This window comes from Alosa sapidissima, chromosome 17 (assembly GCF_018492685.1).
Source record: "Alosa sapidissima isolate fAloSap1 chromosome 17, fAloSap1.pri, whole genome shotgun sequence".
In the NCBI taxonomy this organism is placed as follows: Eukaryota; Metazoa; Chordata; class Actinopteri; order Clupeiformes; family Clupeidae; genus Alosa; species Alosa sapidissima.
The window spans coordinates 34,679,143-34,696,378 of NC_055973.1; the positions used below are offsets into that span (position 1 = coordinate 34,679,143).

Sequence of the window (17,236 nt, forward strand, 5' to 3'; positions counted from 1 at the left end):
CGGCATAGGCGGTCTCGTCCCCATCACTAATGTTAGGCATAGGGATTAGTGGTGCTCTGCAGCTCTTCCGGCCTGGCGCTGCCAGCTGACACTCCGGACAGGTCCTGCAAAACTCAATGAGATCTGAGTACATGTTTGGCCAATAAAACCTTCTGGCCACTCTTTCCCATGACTTGTTCTACCCCAAGTGACCAGCCCACGGTACCGAGTGTCCCAGCTCTAGCACTGTAGATTGAAGTGATTTAGGTACAACCAGCTGCTCTCCCCCATCCCAGGATACCCTGCTTCAGTCTGAACTTAGTGGCTTCTGCATTTCCCTCTGAATCTGGGTTCAAGTCTTTAAAGCAGGACTTAAGTGTGTCATCAGCTTTCTGCAGCTCTCTGATGTTGTGAGAAAGGGCAACTGAGGTGTGCTCACCTGACTCCAGCAGTGGGAGTGTCTCTTGGACCCTTGTTCTTCTGAACCGCTCACGTCTCCGTTGGCTCCTGGTCTTCGGCACCTTCGGTGGGTGTTCCGGAAATGGCAACACATCCCATGAACAGTCCGTTCCCCGTTCCCTGATCTTCGCCCTCGTCACCACCATATTGCAGGGCTTCACAGGCGCAACCAGCTCCAACAGACCTGGAATGTCTTTGCCCAACACCACTGGATACGGTAAGTGCTCAGCTACACCCCTCGACACCAAGTACTCCTGCTCACCAATTTGCATATAAATGTCTGCTGTAGGATATGAAATCACATCTCCATGTACACAGTGTATCTTCACAGTGTGTTCTGTCTGGACAGCATCTTCTGGAACCCATTTAACCCCAACTAAAGTTTGGCTGCTACCAGTATCAATCAGGGCCTTAAGCTGCTTCCCATCAATTGTCACTTCCACCATTGATTCCCATTGTTCTCCCAGACAATCAGTGACCTCACCATCTGGAATGTAGCACACATGAGACACTTTAGGCTTTCTAAGGGGGCACTTAGGCTTGATGTGGCCTGTCTGACCACAGTGATAGCACACCGGTTCTTCACTGGGAGTTTTGGGTGGACGCTCACTGCTAACCTAATTATACTGTCTTGAGCCTCTCTGTGCCGACATGAATGCGTCTGCCAAGCTGACCGCTTCTTTGGCACTGCTGGGGTCATGCAGGTTTTGGAGGTTTCATTCAGCTGTACTTCTAATGACCGGAAGTGATTTCAAATTTGTCCAGTATTGCCATTCTAACTTTATCATAGTCCATTGTTTCGTCAAAGTCCATTGCTATATAAGCTGCTTTTGCCTTCCCTGTAAGCAAAGGCACTAAGTGCATTGCCCACTCTGATCTAGGGCAACCACTTGCACTAGCTATTCGCTCAAAGGCTGTTAAAAAGTGTTCAATGTCTTCACCTTCCACATATCTTTGCAACCTTGGACCCCTCCAGCCAGCATAGTGAGGAAAGTGTGAGTAGTCCACAGCCACAGGGCTTAACACTGGGGGGCTTGCCATGTCATTTTGAAAATGCCCCATGGGTAGAAAGGATGCTGAAGTGTGCATACTGCCCCCCACTAGGTGCATACTGCCCCCCACTAGGTCCACGGAACAGTCAATCCACCTGGCACTGGACCCCCTCCTGGAGCACTGGCCGTTGGTGCTGTGGTTGTTGATGCTGCCGCCACTGTTATCATGACTGGAGCCACTCCCTGAGTCACCGCTGGAATCGTTGTCTGCACTGGAACTGGTGCTGCGGGTGCGGTCCTTGGTGCCACCACCGGAACCACAACCGGAGCTGCCTCTGCTGGAACTGGAACCCTTGAAGCAGTCGTCTGATCCAGGACGCCCTGTCTTGCCAAAGGACTAGTTACCATAGGTACAGGAGCAGATACAGACAAACCCTTGGCCGCTGCTCCTCTCTCACGCCTGGTCCGAGTCACCTCTCCTTGAAGAAGAGAGAATTGATGCGACATCACGAAGTTCCGAAACATACTTCTCAGCTCCTCATCCTGTCCATCCCCACCACCAGGTAGCGGCACATCACCAACAGCTCTGCCTTCAGCCATCCCCGCTTTCTTCTTTCTAGGAGCCATACTGATGTACAAAGTCCATGGTTATACTGCCCCCTGGCCACTGGGAGTTTTTAGCTGCCACCAAATGTGAAGTAGTTGAGCGGTGGAGGAACGATGGTTCCAGTATGAAGAAAGCTATTTATTTTTAAGCTCCCGGCAGGTGAACAGACAAGACAGACTGGTACATTTAACATTCAAAGAAGTTCCCCGTTAGCAAAATCCTTAATATCAGCAATAAGGTCGTAATTACACTGAGTCAACAAACCTCTCACAACAGAGGTCCAGAATAGACTTAATTCCCCATTACCTGGACACAGGTAATAAAGTGAGTTACTCCTCCCCTCAGGAGTAAACCAGCATTCATAAATCAATTAAGTGAAGGAAATACATTTCAGTAACAAAACCATGTATAATACATACAAACTTCCATGTTGAACACGCTAATATGCCCACATTTAAATATCACAGCTCATTACAGCTAAAACAATGATACAGTACAACACGGGAGCAAAACACCCCTCCTGGATGTGGTACAGTCCACTTGTTGGCGCTCCTGCGTGAATAAGGAAGCCACAGTCAATGCGCTCTGCTTTGGCAGACATCGGTAATGCTGCAGGTAAGCTCCGCGATTAGTATGAAGTTCTCCGGTGTGCATGAATGGATGAGTGTGTGGAAAGCCAGGCTCACGGCATGGCACGCATCATGCCAATACACATGCAATCTCCCGCACTCGCTGACAATGTCAATTAAGAGTTGCATCGCTTCATAAAGTAGTTGCCACGCTAGTATACCAAAAGTCCCAACCGCGTCACAGTTGCAAAGCATTCATACCTGACTCCTTAATATTATTTCACAGTTATTATTTGAGTAGAAGCAAAACAGTCCACTATTTTAATGTAGTGCTCACAATGTTCATAAGTGTGTGTGTGTGTGTGTGTGTGTGTGTGTGTGTCTGTGTGTGTGTGTGTGTGTGTGTGTGTGTGTTTAGGTGTGTTTCACAGCTGCCCAGCTACTGAATGTGCACCTGTTGGATGTGTGTGTGTGTTTGCAGGTGTGTTTCACAGCTGACCAGCTACTGAATGTGCACCTGTTGGATGTGTGTGTGTGTGTGTGTTTGTGTGTGTGTGTGTGTTTGTAGGTGTGTTTCACAGCTGATCAGCTACTGCATGTGCACCTGTTGGATGCCAGGCTCCCGCTATCCAGGCGGAGCTTCACTCAAATATGCCCCGCCCTTATCCAGCAGCTGTTGACCAATCGGTGTCAGAATCCACTCACTGACCACGTTTCTTTAGAGGACAACCCCACCCTCAGCAGTCTGCAGAGTACAACCTCCCACCCCTTTTCCCCTCCCCCAACTGCCCCTCCCACCATAGCTAGGTGCTTTTGTATTAGCAGTTAGTAGCTAGTGCACTGCAAAAAAATGAATTCTAACCAAGTGTTATTGATCTTATATTAAGATTAAAAAATCTATTTGGTATTTTTTTAGTATGAAAAGACTTACCTAGCGCCCTTTCAGAAGATAATTTTGACTTAATATAAGAAGACTTTAACTTATTTTAAGGAGTCTTATCAAGACAAATTTGCTCAACGCACTGGCAGACAAAATTTGCTTGTTTTTAGGACAAATTTGCTTAACGCACTGGCAGACAAATTTGCTTGTTTTTAAGATGAGATGTCTTAAAATAAGTCAATTTTTTTTAAAAATTAAGTCAAATGATTTCACAAGAAAGCGCTAGGTAAGTCTCTTTATACTGAAAACAATACCAACTAGTTTTTTTATCTTGATATAAGATTAATTACACTTGGTTAGATTTTGTTAGATAAGCAGTTTTTGCAGTGTGCTTTTGGGCTAATCTACCAGTGACAAACTAGCATAGCTAGTGCTTTTGGGCTAATCTAGCTATGAGAAACTAGCTCAGCTAGTGCTTTTGAGCTATAATCTAGCAGTGACAAACTAGCTCAGCTAGTGCTTTTGAGCTATAATCTAGCAGTGACAAACTAGCTCAGCTAGTGCTTTTGAACTAATCTAGCAGTGACAAACTAGCACAGCTAGTGCTTTTGGGCTAATCTAGCAGTGACAAACTAGCACAGCTAGTGCTTTTGGGCTAATCTAGCTATGAGAAACTAGCTCAGTGTATGAATGTCTCATCTTTCTTCTCCCCCCGGTGTGTGTTCAGAGTACGGCTACAGCATAGTGGCGGTGTTGCTGCTGACGCTGGGCTCCATGCTCGGGGTGTGTGTGTTGGTGTGTAACTCCTGTGGGGAGACGCACACGCTGGTGCTGCAGCTGTTTGTGGGTCTGGCGGTGAGCACGCTCTCAGGTGATGCCATCCTGCACCTACTCCCTCAGGTACACAGCACAAAGGTCACACACACACCTTACGCTAAACTCACACACACACACCTGAGGTTAAACTCACTCACACACACACACACACACCTGAGGCTAAACTCACACACACACACCTGAGGCTAAACTCACACACACACACCTGACTCTAAACTCACACCTGACTATAAACACACACACCTGAATCTAAACTTACAAACACCTGACTCTAAACTCACACACACCCACACCTGAGGCTAAACTCACACACACACACACCTGAGGCTAAACTCACACACACACACACACACATGACTGTAAACTCTCTCACACACACACCTGAGGCTAAAATCACACACACACACACACCTGACACTAAACTCACACACACCCACACCTGAGGCTAAACTCACACACACACACACATACACACTTGACTCTAAACTCACACACACACACCTGAGGCTAAACTCACACACACACCTGACTCTAAACTCACTCACACACACACACACACCTGAGGCTAAACTCACACACAAACACACACACATGACTGTAAACTCTCTCACACACACACCTGAGGCTAAAATCACACACACACACACACCTGACTCTAAACTCACACACACACACCTGAGGCTAAACTCTCTCTCTCACACACACACACACACCTGACTCTAAACTCACACGCACACACACCTGAGGCTAAACTCACACACACACACCAGAGCCTAAACTCACACACACACACACCTGAGGCTAAACTCACACACACACACACACACACACCTGAGGCTAAACTCACTGCCGCCTCTTCAGATTACACAAACACCAGACCTGACTCTAAACTCACACACACACACACACACACACACCTGAGGCTAAGCTCACTGCCACCTCTTCAGATCCTGAATGTCCATGAACACGGTCACCATGGCGAGGGACAGGAATACCTGTGGAAGGGCATGGGAGTCATCGCCGGAATCTACGGATTTTTCCTCCTAGAGAGACTACTGTCCTTCATGCCCCGTGGGCTAAATGTGAGTTTGTGTGTGTGTTTGTGTGTGTGCGTAGTATAGTATAGTAGTGTATGTGAAGGAGTATAGTAGTGAATGTGAGAGAATTTAGTAGTGTATGTGAGAGAGTAAAGAGTATAGTAGTGTATGTGAGAGAGTATAGTAGTGTATGCGAGAGAGAGTTTAGAAGTGTATGCGAGAGAGTATACTAGTGTATGCAAGAGAGTATAGTAGTGAATGCGAGAGAGTTTAGTAGTGTATGCGAGAGAGTATACTAGTGTATGCAAGAGAGTTTAGTAGTGTATGCGAGAGAGTATAGTAGTAAATGTGAGAGAGTTTAGTAGTGAATGTGAGAGAGTTTAGTAGTGAATGTGAGAGACTATAGTAGTGTATGTGAGAGAGTATAGTAGTGAATGTGAGAGAGTATAGTGGTGTGTGTGAGAGACTATAGCAGTATATGTGAGAGAGTATAGTAGTATATGTGAGAGAGTATAGTGGCGTGTGTGAGAGAGTTTGCATGAAACGGAAGGGAGTTTGCATGAAACGGAAGGAGTTTGATTTCTCAGTTCCTGATTGGTTTGTCAATGTCACTTCTCTCTAGCTAGCCAATTAAAATCAAGGAAGGGGCGGGACCTACACTGTCAACAATGTTCTTGTAGACCTAGTGGTCGAGGAAAAAATCAGCCAAGTCCTATGTGACTAAATATTAAACTACTACTGCAAACCGAATGCAAATTACAAATACATTAGGGGTGCCTCTCACAACTCTCTCACACACACCACTATTCTCTCTCACATACACTACTATACTCTCTCACATACACCACTATACTCTCTCACATTCACTACTATACCTTCTCGCATACACTATAAAACTCTCTTGCATACTATACTCTCTTGCATACACTACTATACTCTCTCACATACACTACCAAACTCTTTCACATATACGACTATAATCTCTCACATACACTACTATAGTCTCTCACATCCCTGCTGAAAAAAACAGCCTGACCAGCTAAAGGTGGTTTGCTGGTTGACCAGCTTGTTTGACCACCCTATGATGGTTGACCAGCTAGACCAGCAAATATCTTGCGAAAACATACCTTCAGCTGGTTTACCCACCTAACAATGGTAATTCAGCTGGTTTTGCTTGTCGTACCACCTCAAGCTGGTCATTTTAGCGGGTGTTGCTGGTCTACACTGCTGGTTTAACAGGCCACGCCAGCTTATGTTGGTCAAACCAGCATGACCATCTTACACAAACAATGTCAAGCTTGGCAGGCTGGTCACCAGCATGACCATCTTGCACCAGCTGTATCTCACACGACAGGCTGGTCAAACCAGCATGACCATCTTCCTCAGATGGTCACGCCAGCATATCCAGCTGGTGGTCCAACCAGCAACACCAGCAAAGACCAGCAAGAGCTGGAAGAAAACCAGCAAAGACCAGCTAAAACCAGCTACCAGCATAAGTTGGTTTCTAGTTATTTTTTTCAGCAGGGATACACTACTATATTCTCTCACATATACTACTAAACTCTCTCACATACACTACTATACTCTCTCACATACACTACTATACTCCTTCACATACACTACTATACTCTCTCACATACACGACTATACCCTCTCATACATACATGTAAAATGACTATAATAGTGAGTGTGCATGAGTATAGTGGTGTATGTGCAAGATTATGATAGTGTGTGTAAGACCAAGTATGAATTAAGGCCTAGACGGCCCCATATGTGTGTGTGTGTGTGTGTATGTGTGTGCGTGCATGCGCGCGTGTTTGTGTGTTAGTGAATGTATGTGTGTGAGTATCACAGGGATCTACGGATTCTTCCTCTTAGAGAGACTGCTATTGCTCATGACCCGTGGGCTACGTGTTTGTGTGCGTGTGTGTGATCGGGATGGCGTTGCGGTGATGGAAATAGGAGACAGTGGTGATGTTTCTCAAAAATAGCCAGGTTTTATTTCCACCTTAGCAGCTGCATGCATATACCACCAGTATGGAGAAAATCGGAAAATAAAAAAACCAAACTCCAAACAAAAATCTCAAATCAATCACTAAACTTTCAAAACATATCAAAATTAACTTTGACCACCCTCTTCAATTATAGGGTAAACCAAAACCATTATAGGGTAAACCAAATCACAAAACGAGTGTTAGGCCTATACGCAGGGGCAATCACTTGCTCACCTCAGACCATTCTCCCTCCTTCTGCCCTCAACCATAGTCCCACCAGAGAATTTAACTCTGCCGACTAAACCAATGCACAATCAATTAATCAATCAACTAACAAAACGCATCTTCTATATAAATATATAAATATATTTTTATAATACTTCTATATTCTATATAAATATCCAATAATACATTCCATACCATAAAACCCACAGTTTCATAACAAGGCAATCCTATTATCTACTTTCATAACCTAATACATAGCATACATAACCAGAATGTCCCAAACACCCCTCTTGTCCTGCACACTTGACCTCTGCTTGTGCAGTACGTCACACTCCACGAACGTATATTGTTCCTTGCGACTTTCCGTCGGGTCTTTTCTCAGTCCCCAGACCAGGAAGCGCTATTGTCCGGCACAATGAAAAGTTTGCCGAATGTCCGTGTTCCCTCAACCGTCAGTTTGCCACCCTGAAAGTAAGGTGGATAATTAATATTGTCCCGTATGCGTTTGTGTTTTGCAGTTGCCGTTGCAACCATGCTGGATGCCGTTCGTGTTCGTGTGTGCAAATAAAGTGTGTTTGTAAATCACGTTGTCCGTTCTTTGTATTTAGCTCCCGTATGAAATAAACTGTAGCCGTAACGGGCAACCGCACCGTTACAGTGTGTTTATGTGTGTGTGGTGTGTGTGTGTGCGTGTATGTGTGCATGTGTGTGTGCGTGTTTGTGTGTGTGTGTGTGTGTTTGTGTGTGTGTGTATCTGCATGTGTTTATGTGTGTGTAGTGTGTTTGTGTGTGTGTAGTGTGTTTGTGTGTGTGTGTGTGTGTGTGTTTATGTGTATGTGGTGTGTTTATGTCAAATATAATTACCCACTCATTATTAGAAATACAATAAAAAGAAGAAGCTGAATGTTGATATTGTGACGTCCATTTTTGCCTGATTGAGAGAATAACTATGTGTGATTATTAATGAAAGTGTGATCTCTCTCTCTTTCTCTCTCTCCTTATGTTTTATTATGATCTTTACCTTTTAACTATTCTTTGACTATATTGCCCTTCTATGCTTTTATTTGTTATTATTGTTTGGTTTTGTTTATGTAAAGCACATTGAATGACCTCTGTGTATGAAATGTGCTATATAAATAAACTTGACTTGACTCTCTCTCTCTCTCTTTCTCTCACTCTCTCTCTCTCTCTCATTCTCTCTCTCTGTATTCGGCAGGCTCACTCCCATGCTGTCACCCTTGAGCTAAAAAGTAATGGTGAGAGTCAGAGGGGAAAGTCCATCTCCACCGTGCAATTGGTTAGTCTGTTTGTCTCTCCACAGCTGTTGCACTTGTTGCGTGTTGTTTAGAGATTAGCCGATACTTCCGCTGACTGTTTAGAGATTAGCAGATACTTGCGCTGACTGTTTAGAGATTAGCAGATACTTGCGCTGACTCTGCATTGTGGCTGTTTTCCCTCTGTGGCTTCTGTTCCATGCTGCCGTCAGTGTGAGGAATGAAGCCAGAAGGGTGAGTAGCTGGGAACCAAAAAGGCAAGTAGCTGGAATCAGGGGGAATCAGAGGGGCAAGTAGCTGGAATCAGGGGCGCAAGTTGCTGGAATCAGGGGGGCAAGTAGCTGGAATCAGGGGCGCAAGTAGCTGGGATCAGGGGGGCAAGTAGCTGGGAGGGTGAGTAGCTATAGGAATACCCTCCTGAGACCCAGCAATTCAATTTTATCCTCTGGGGGGACATGAGTCTAAGACCTTTAGACCAAGCACCATTTATACCATCTGTTTGACTCCTACTACACCCCCAAGAGAACATCCTGGGCTTTCTGGTGATGTCACAATTATATGTGTATGGTAACAGAAAGTAACACTTAAGTAAGGTAACACTTTCTTTTCAAAATGGCAGACATATGTGTGTGTGTGTGTGGGGGGGTCTTATGTTTCTATTGATAATAATCAACTTGTTTCCTGAATATGAGGGTCTTCACTTCAATTTAGAGAGATTTCACAAATGGCCAGTCATTTTAACAGTTTCAAAACATAACTTTTATTCAATGCCCTTTATAGTGGACAGAGGGTATTACTGCCTCTTGTTTTTAACCCATGTCCATGGGCTGAGTGAGGCAGGGAGGGGTTTTCTCATCTTTTCTCATAAATAATAAAGGGTTGTCAGTCTTTTTAAGTATATTTTTGGGGCTTTTTGAATGCCTTTTAATGACAAGACAGTGGATAATGACAGGAAGCGAGTGGGAGAGAGAGTCGGGGTGGGATCCGGAAAGGACCACGGGGCGGGTTCCGAACCCGATGTGCCGGCATACGGTGCAGGTGCCTGTTACGGCCGGCTCGAGACCATAACATAAAAGATGAAGGCGGACAAGGTGGTTTGGTCAACCAAAATATATTTATTTCAAAGTAATCATTAAATATTAAATTACTGCAGTTCACAAGATGTCTAGGGGAGAAAACTACAATGTATGTAAGTGCGTGGGTGTAACGCAAGAAATCTATCAATGTGTCTTCAAATTAGAAATGTGCCTAACGGCTCCCACACACAGCTGCGTTCCGTCAACGCATTCCAGTGGGTGTTCCCGACGGTAGCTATGCAAATGACTTGAAGTAAAACCGTAATGTGATTGGTTGGTGCCATCCGTAGTTTGGCTTGATTGGCCGGTGCCGTCTGTCGGTGCAGCAACAGCTGAACTCCTCAATGCGAGCAGCGGGAGAAACGCGACGCGACGGACCCACAATTCAGTTCGGCAACGAATCATGTGAATGGGATGCGTCTCCAGCAACGCGATGCACGCAGCTGTGTGTGGGAGCCGTGACCCAGAAATGACCCAGCAAGAGAGAGAGAGAGAAACAACCCTGTATATAGCCCAACCCATTAACCCAGGTGTATACCATTAACCAATTAGTGAAACCAAAGACACCACTATCAGTGCATTGGCTATGCCAAGCCTGAAGAGGGCACAGGGGGTCGTAACACCTCCCTCCCTGAAGAAGTTTTCCTCAAGGAAATCTTCAAAACAAATTCAAAGACCTCCTGTGGTCCTAACGATATCCACTACTACCTCCATATCCTGGGCCCATATCCTAGGACAGTAGAGAGCAGAATGGACAAGAGAAAACACAGAGGCATAATAACATTAATTAAATCCAAGAACAGACAAAAACACCATCCCACATGATAAACCAATCAGTGTCAAAATAAGGCCTATTTTCCCACGCAAAGTTACCCTGGAGTAGTTTTTGGAAACAATGGGGAGTTTTGCCAAGACTCCCCTTTGAAACCCAAATAGGTTTGCCACAGAACCAGACTACCACAGTGATGAGCACCAGTAAAGGACACAGAGCAACACCTAATTTGCCCCACTGTGTTGGGATCCTCCACAGAACACAAGCACCAAATGGGTGGCGCCAACCCGAGCTCAGTACTATGCACTGTGAAGATAGAAACAAATGTCATTAACAAAAACAATAACAGCAATAATGACAATGAGGGTAAATATGGTGGTAGGCCGCCTTCAATCTCAGCTGAGGCACTACCCTCACTTCCTACAAGAGGCTCCACCACGGATGCCTCACTCTCCGCATCAGATCAGTTACAGTGGGCAGTGCTTCGACTTGCCCAGCTTCCCTCGCGGTCCGCGTGCGGGATCACGCGACTTTAATTTGTATTTTTCCAGTGAATAAGCTTTATTTGTATAGCACCTTTCATACACAGAATGCAGCTCAAAGTGCTTTACATTTGAAGCATGTAACACAATAATGGTCAGTCAGTCATTATCAATCACTTTTCTTTGCTGTTTATGATCTACTCAGCAACATATCAAAAATATAGAAAATGACATGTCATAAGACTGGCAGCCTTAACCCTCTTACCCCCCACAAGCACGCCATATGGCAACTGTGGCAAGGAAAAACTCCCATATTCCAGGAAGAAACCTTGAGCAGAACCTGACTTAATAGGGGGAGCCCATCTGCTTCTGGCTGGCTGCGCCCTCCAATAGTAGCAGATGTAGAATAATCTGAAAAAGTAGTCTACAGGATAAGATGAGTTAACTAAAAGCTTTCCTGTACAGGTATGTTTTCAGATCTTTTTTAAAAATATTTACTGAACTCGCCTGCTTGACCTGCGCTAACCCTCATCTATACAGAGGCAGGGTGTTCCATAGTTTGGGGGCATAATGGATAAACGCAGCTTCTCCACTTTATTTGTGGAGCACTTTGGGTACGATTAAAAGATTAGAATTGGATGATCTAAGTTTCCTTTGTGGTTGATAAGATATTAAAAGCTCAGAGATATATGAAGGTGCTATGCCATTCAGAGCTTTGTAAGTAATTAACATAACCTTAAAATCAATTCTATAGGAAATAGGGAGCCAGTGCAGTTCAGCCAACACAGGGGTGATGTGTTCTCTCTTCTTAGTCTTAGTTAAAAGTCTAGCCGCAGAGTTCTGTATGAGTGCCAATTTCTTTAGATGTTTTTTGGGAAGACCAGTGAAAAGTGCATTGCAGTAGTCTAACCTGCTAGTGATAAAGGCTTGAATTAGTTTTTCTGCATCTTGTTGAGTTAAAAAGGGCCGCACTTTGGCAATGTTTCTCAAGTGGAAATAGGCTGTCTGAGTAACTTTACTGATATGGGGCTTAAAACTTAACTCTGCATCTAAGATGACACCGAGGCTTGTTACTTTTGGTTTGACCTGGTGCGCCAAGTTCCCCAGATTACTAAGAATAATATCTCGCTTTAGTTTTGGTCCAACCAGAAGTACCTCTGTTTTGTCATCATTTAGTTTCAAAAAGTTTTTGCTCATCCACTGATTAATGGAGGTTAGGCATGCAGTGAGGGAGCAAAGGCCATCTGGGTTAGTTGGCGCCACAGAAATATACAATTGGGTATCATCTGCGTAGCTGTGGAAGTTTACATTATGCTGACTTATGACGTTTCCCAATGGAAGCATATATAGAGAAAATAGCAGGGGACCAGGGCAGCTCCCCTGGGCCACACCAAAAGGCAAGTCATGTTTTTCAGATACATGATCTCCTAGACTGATATAAAAATCTCTGCCAGTAATGTAGGTTTGAAACCAGTTTAGAGCATTATCAGAGAGACCCACCCACTTCGCAAGGCGGTGAATTAGGATGCTATGATCAATGGTGTCAAATGCCGCACTCAAATCCAGAAGAATAAGGATTGAGACTTTGTTTGAGTCAGTAGCTAGTCTGAGATCATTGACTATTTTTACTAGAGCCGTTTCTGTGCTGTGATTTGATCTAAAACCTGATTGGAATTTTTCAAGGATACTGTTTTCGTTGAGGAAGGTATTTAACTGATTACAAACTACTTTTTCAAGTACTTTGCTCAAAAACGATAGATTTGATATAGGCCTGTAGTTGCTCAGATTGGTATGGTCAAGATTTGACTTTTTAAGTAAAGGTTTCACAATATTTTCGTTCATCCAAGGTGTCAGTTTGCTACAGGGCCTTTTTTTAGTCTTTAAGGGTGCCACTCTGTCAAGCAGAGCGCCTAATTCACGATTGAGAGCCTCTACCATTTGATCAATGGGATGATGTAAAATATCTAAATTTATGGAGTGACGCTGCAACGACGCTGCAACAACCGGCAGAGGTCTCAAGTGAGCAGGGTGTCTCGTAAAAAGACATGGAGCTGGAAAACCCTACACAGACTTCACTACAGACTTTAGCAGACTGGTTTAGAAATAATTTAATAGCCAGAAATATGCCTGCCCTGCCCTAATAAAGAAATATTGGGTTAACAGCGAGTGAATCCCGTTTGCAGCCGTAGAAGAAACGCAGGACAAATTAAACATTCTGGTTTTCTCCGAGTGCAACGATGATAGACAGACATCATTTGGACAAAATATAGAGCATATTAACCTCCGTTACTCAGCCAAATGCCTTCCTGTTACGTCCTGTTATCACAGAGTTACAGGCGATAAACTATTTTTGATGGTCACAAGTTTACTTCATTAGCGTTTATTTCTTTGATTATTAAAGAGTGTTTTTCATTTAAAGGCTTGAATTCAGAAGAGCATTTAGTGCTCTCCCCAATCCCAGACGTTCACATTGCATGTTTGTTTGTAATGGATGCAACCGCGAGATACGCTTGTCATAGGCGCCGATACCGTGGGTGCTCCGTCTCTCGGGCACCCACTGAAAACATCGAGCACTCACGTGTGCCAGCTTACAGTCCCGGCTAAATTTACATTCATTTAAAATCAAACATCGCAGTTTATGTTAAATTCAGCATCTCTCATAATGTGATTGGATATGTTGCTGTCAATTCCCTACTCCATATACTTACCAACAATGACAGCGTCTCTCGTATGAAAATTCCTGACACTTCCCACCTGAAGAATTAACGCAAGGCTTTGTCGGGTCTTCAGCCCCGAATGTTTAAAATGTATATAGCTCTGAATATCATTTTAAAAGTAGTCTGACAAAACGTATTGTTTTGTGACACAGCTAAACACTGGTACCTCATAGAACGTCTATAACATAGCCTAGGTGGTCGCAACTCTCAAAAGTAAAGCAGATAGAAAGAACTCACGCAAATCTAGCCTACAACACGCAGACAGCTTTATGCGCAGGGGAGAGCTTTATGTGCTTTGTGATTGTTGCCTTCTGATGGTATCTTGCTAATTCACTGAACTGCATTAGGTGACACAAATGGTATTGCCTTTATCTTATAACTCCTTGTCTGAGCGACTACCAGGCCTATGGTTTTTAAAAGTCAGATGTTCCCTGACAAAGACATTCGAAAATTAAGAATGTTTATTGACTTGAAAAATACACTAATTTTTGCAAACTCCCTTCATTCAACCCTTGAAGACATCGCGGTCTGGTGCGCTATGTAGATCGTTTCTCGTACCATTTAATTTCTCAGAATTTAGGTCTACTAGGCCTACAATAACGTCATCACCAAATACATCTTTTATTTTTAGTTGATCAACCACAAAGAGTAGCATAGGCCTACTGTGCACAGTGCACTGACGACTGTAGCAGCCCAAGGTAACCAGTTGTTGTAGATGAAGGGCAACCACTTGTTTCAGATAGCCTGGACAACATGTTACCTGGGTGTTGCCTACGTTATTAAATGATGGTAGCCTGCAATAGTTGTATCACGTAACATATTAGTTGGCTCAAAGAGTAGGGAATCAGGATGGAGAGAGTCACGCGTGTGTTGCTTTTGCGGGATCGAATCCAGTTTAATGCTAGTTTTCAAAACATATATTTTTTACATGTCTTTTGTCCAAGTGGCTGTAATGTAGCCGAGTGCTCATGGCGTATGAAAAGCGACTTCAAACCGCCTAAAACAACTTGTTTGTGAATGTCTGACAACTGCTGCAGCGCATGCACGCGCAAGGAAACCAGTAGGTGGAGAAACCAGAAGGCACACAACACCGGAACGATTTTAAGGCTATTTCGCATAGACTACTCAATGGTGCTATTTCACACGCATTATAGCGACCCCCACTCACCGGGGTTAGGTGGAAGGTGTTAATACACGATAGGCGTAGCCTACAGTGGATTAGGGTTGTCAAAATTGCTCAAAAATTACGTTCGAATATCCCCTCTAAAATAAACACATGTATTCGAATATATTGGAATATCTAGGCTATATTATTTGCGCATTATGTCAGTGACGCACATCATGTCATCTGTTTTTAACTTTTTGTATGGTTATTGCTTGACGGGGGGATCCCAAGCAGCTTTCAGCCATAAGGCATTTCCTAATTCACCCAACACTGATATTCAAAATGTTGAAACTATTTCGGCATATCCTATAAGCAGTTTAATTAAATGTAATGTTAGTTGTAAACAAACGGGCTACTTGGTGAGGCTTGGCCTCACAGATGCGTGCCTTAAATGGCAATACAAATCTTCACGATAGGCCTATTAACTGACCGCCCAATTCACGTTGGCTGGGGGGCAGGGGGGGCCATCAGACATTTGTTCCCAAGGGTCTATGAATTGTTAATCCGGCCCTGCCCCCAACGAACGCAACTTTCCACCTCTGAGGCAGCTGAAAAGAAGTCTAGAGGACTCCTAACTCACTAAGACCTACTTACTGTAGGCTGCGCAAACCACAGGCCTTTTTTTGGGCAAGCCTGCATTCGAGGCAGGCCTTCTGTTGAAGAATTTTATATAAATCCTGCGCTAACAGTAATCCTCCTACCCCCCCGCTACCACAGCTGTGGATAGTGTGGCATGCTCACGCTTTATGTCTCCTTCTTGCAAACTAGGCCTATAGCCCAACCATTTACGTCTTCAAAAAATAACAACTTGCCAGATATGCCTTCATATCTTTGGGCTTCATTCAGGATTTTGTTCTTCCACTGGAAATGACTCTTCTACATTTGCTGCCTGCTGCATCCTTTCTGTTTGTATTGTTCAGAAAATGTTTGACGTCTTGAGTTAATGCATTAAACATTGTTTGCTGGTAACCAGCCACAAATAGCCTACAGATTCTTGCGTGCGTACATTCTCGATTCTCTCCAAAATGTACCCGTACTATAGGCTGGCCAAGTGCGTAATTCTGCGGCATAAAGCAGATGTATTTGTTTATTGTACAGAAAAATAAAAATAACCTGTCAAGCAGTCAATTGACTACATTGCGGTCAATAAGTAGGGCAAATTACGGAACCAAAACGTGGGTCATAGTTGTCTAAGCCTCTGCTGTGAGGCCAAACCCATGAACAAAGACGCATTGATATCTGCAATAGTTTTTTTTTTTGGCGAAACAAGCTCACAGCCGAACGAGTCATAGCACTGAAGGGAGAGGCAACTGGCATGTGATCTCCCCATGGGCCAATGGATGTACAAGTTTTCTCCTGTGCCTACGATATTTAATCCAGTGTTTTGTCAAGTTGCAAAATGCTATTTGTTTTAACAAATTTTTATGATAGTATGAAGTACTTTTTGTATAGGGTACTATCTTAATTGCTTTATACTCAATACTTGACCAATGGCTATTGCATCTGTCTATTGAAAGTGAGAATGTGGCATGTGATCTACTGTGTAGGCTTCATAAAATAAAATAAACAGATTACTAATGCCCTACAAGCTGATCTGGGGTGCGTTTCCTGTACAACTACGGAGGTTAGCTTTTTACTAACAGGATGTATCGTTCAACTAACCAACATGTAAGTTACGACTGTTTCCCAAAACTGTCGTACTTACATAGTACTGTAAGTTTGGACCACGATAGTTTCCAAACTTCAGTAGTCTGGACTAAGGTGGTTAATGACGTTTAGTAGCACGTGAACGGGCACCTGCACATACTTCTGTGACGCATTGCGTTAAGGCCGGCAGATGACAGCCGCCGTTGCACAGCAGTTACCAGTCCCCTGTCCAAGAGTTCGAATCTGGGTTAAGATTTTGACAACAATATTGACATCGTTGTTTACCTAAGTTTATCTTTTGTGCAGATCATATTATCAAAATCAGAATCAGCCTTCTTGGCTTGGTTTGCGTAAACTAACAAGGACCACCCCCCCCCCTCCATGAAAATCAAAGGCTACATATTCTCAGCTGACTCGTCAAAAAGTGCGCACCACCTTATTATCTGCAGGTGTGTGACTTTTACTTACGTGCACATGGCTGCAAATTGACTTTTAATTTATGTATTTTCTGCCTTGGGCATTTT

At 43.9% G+C, this 17,236-nt stretch overlaps 1 protein-coding gene across 3 annotated transcripts in view; it reads left to right on the forward strand.

Annotated features, from left to right (window-relative positions):
• Positions 1-17,236, forward strand: part of LOC121688630 (zinc transporter ZIP12-like) — a 57,824-nt gene that overhangs the window by 20,790 nt on the left and 19,798 nt on the right. The window contains exons 6-9 of one of the 3 annotated variants that reach the window (XM_042068340.1): positions 3,175-3,358; positions 4,214-4,386; positions 5,271-5,405; positions 8,796-8,876. In XM_042068340.1, coding sequence (XP_041924274.1) covers positions 3,175-3,358; positions 4,214-4,386; positions 5,271-5,405; positions 8,796-8,876 — 573 coding nt within the window. The remainder of the gene's footprint in view (positions 1-3,174; positions 3,359-4,213; positions 4,387-5,270; positions 5,406-8,795; positions 8,877-17,236) is intronic. The other 2 variants (XM_042068341.1, XM_042068342.1) reach the window with 2 other exon arrangements.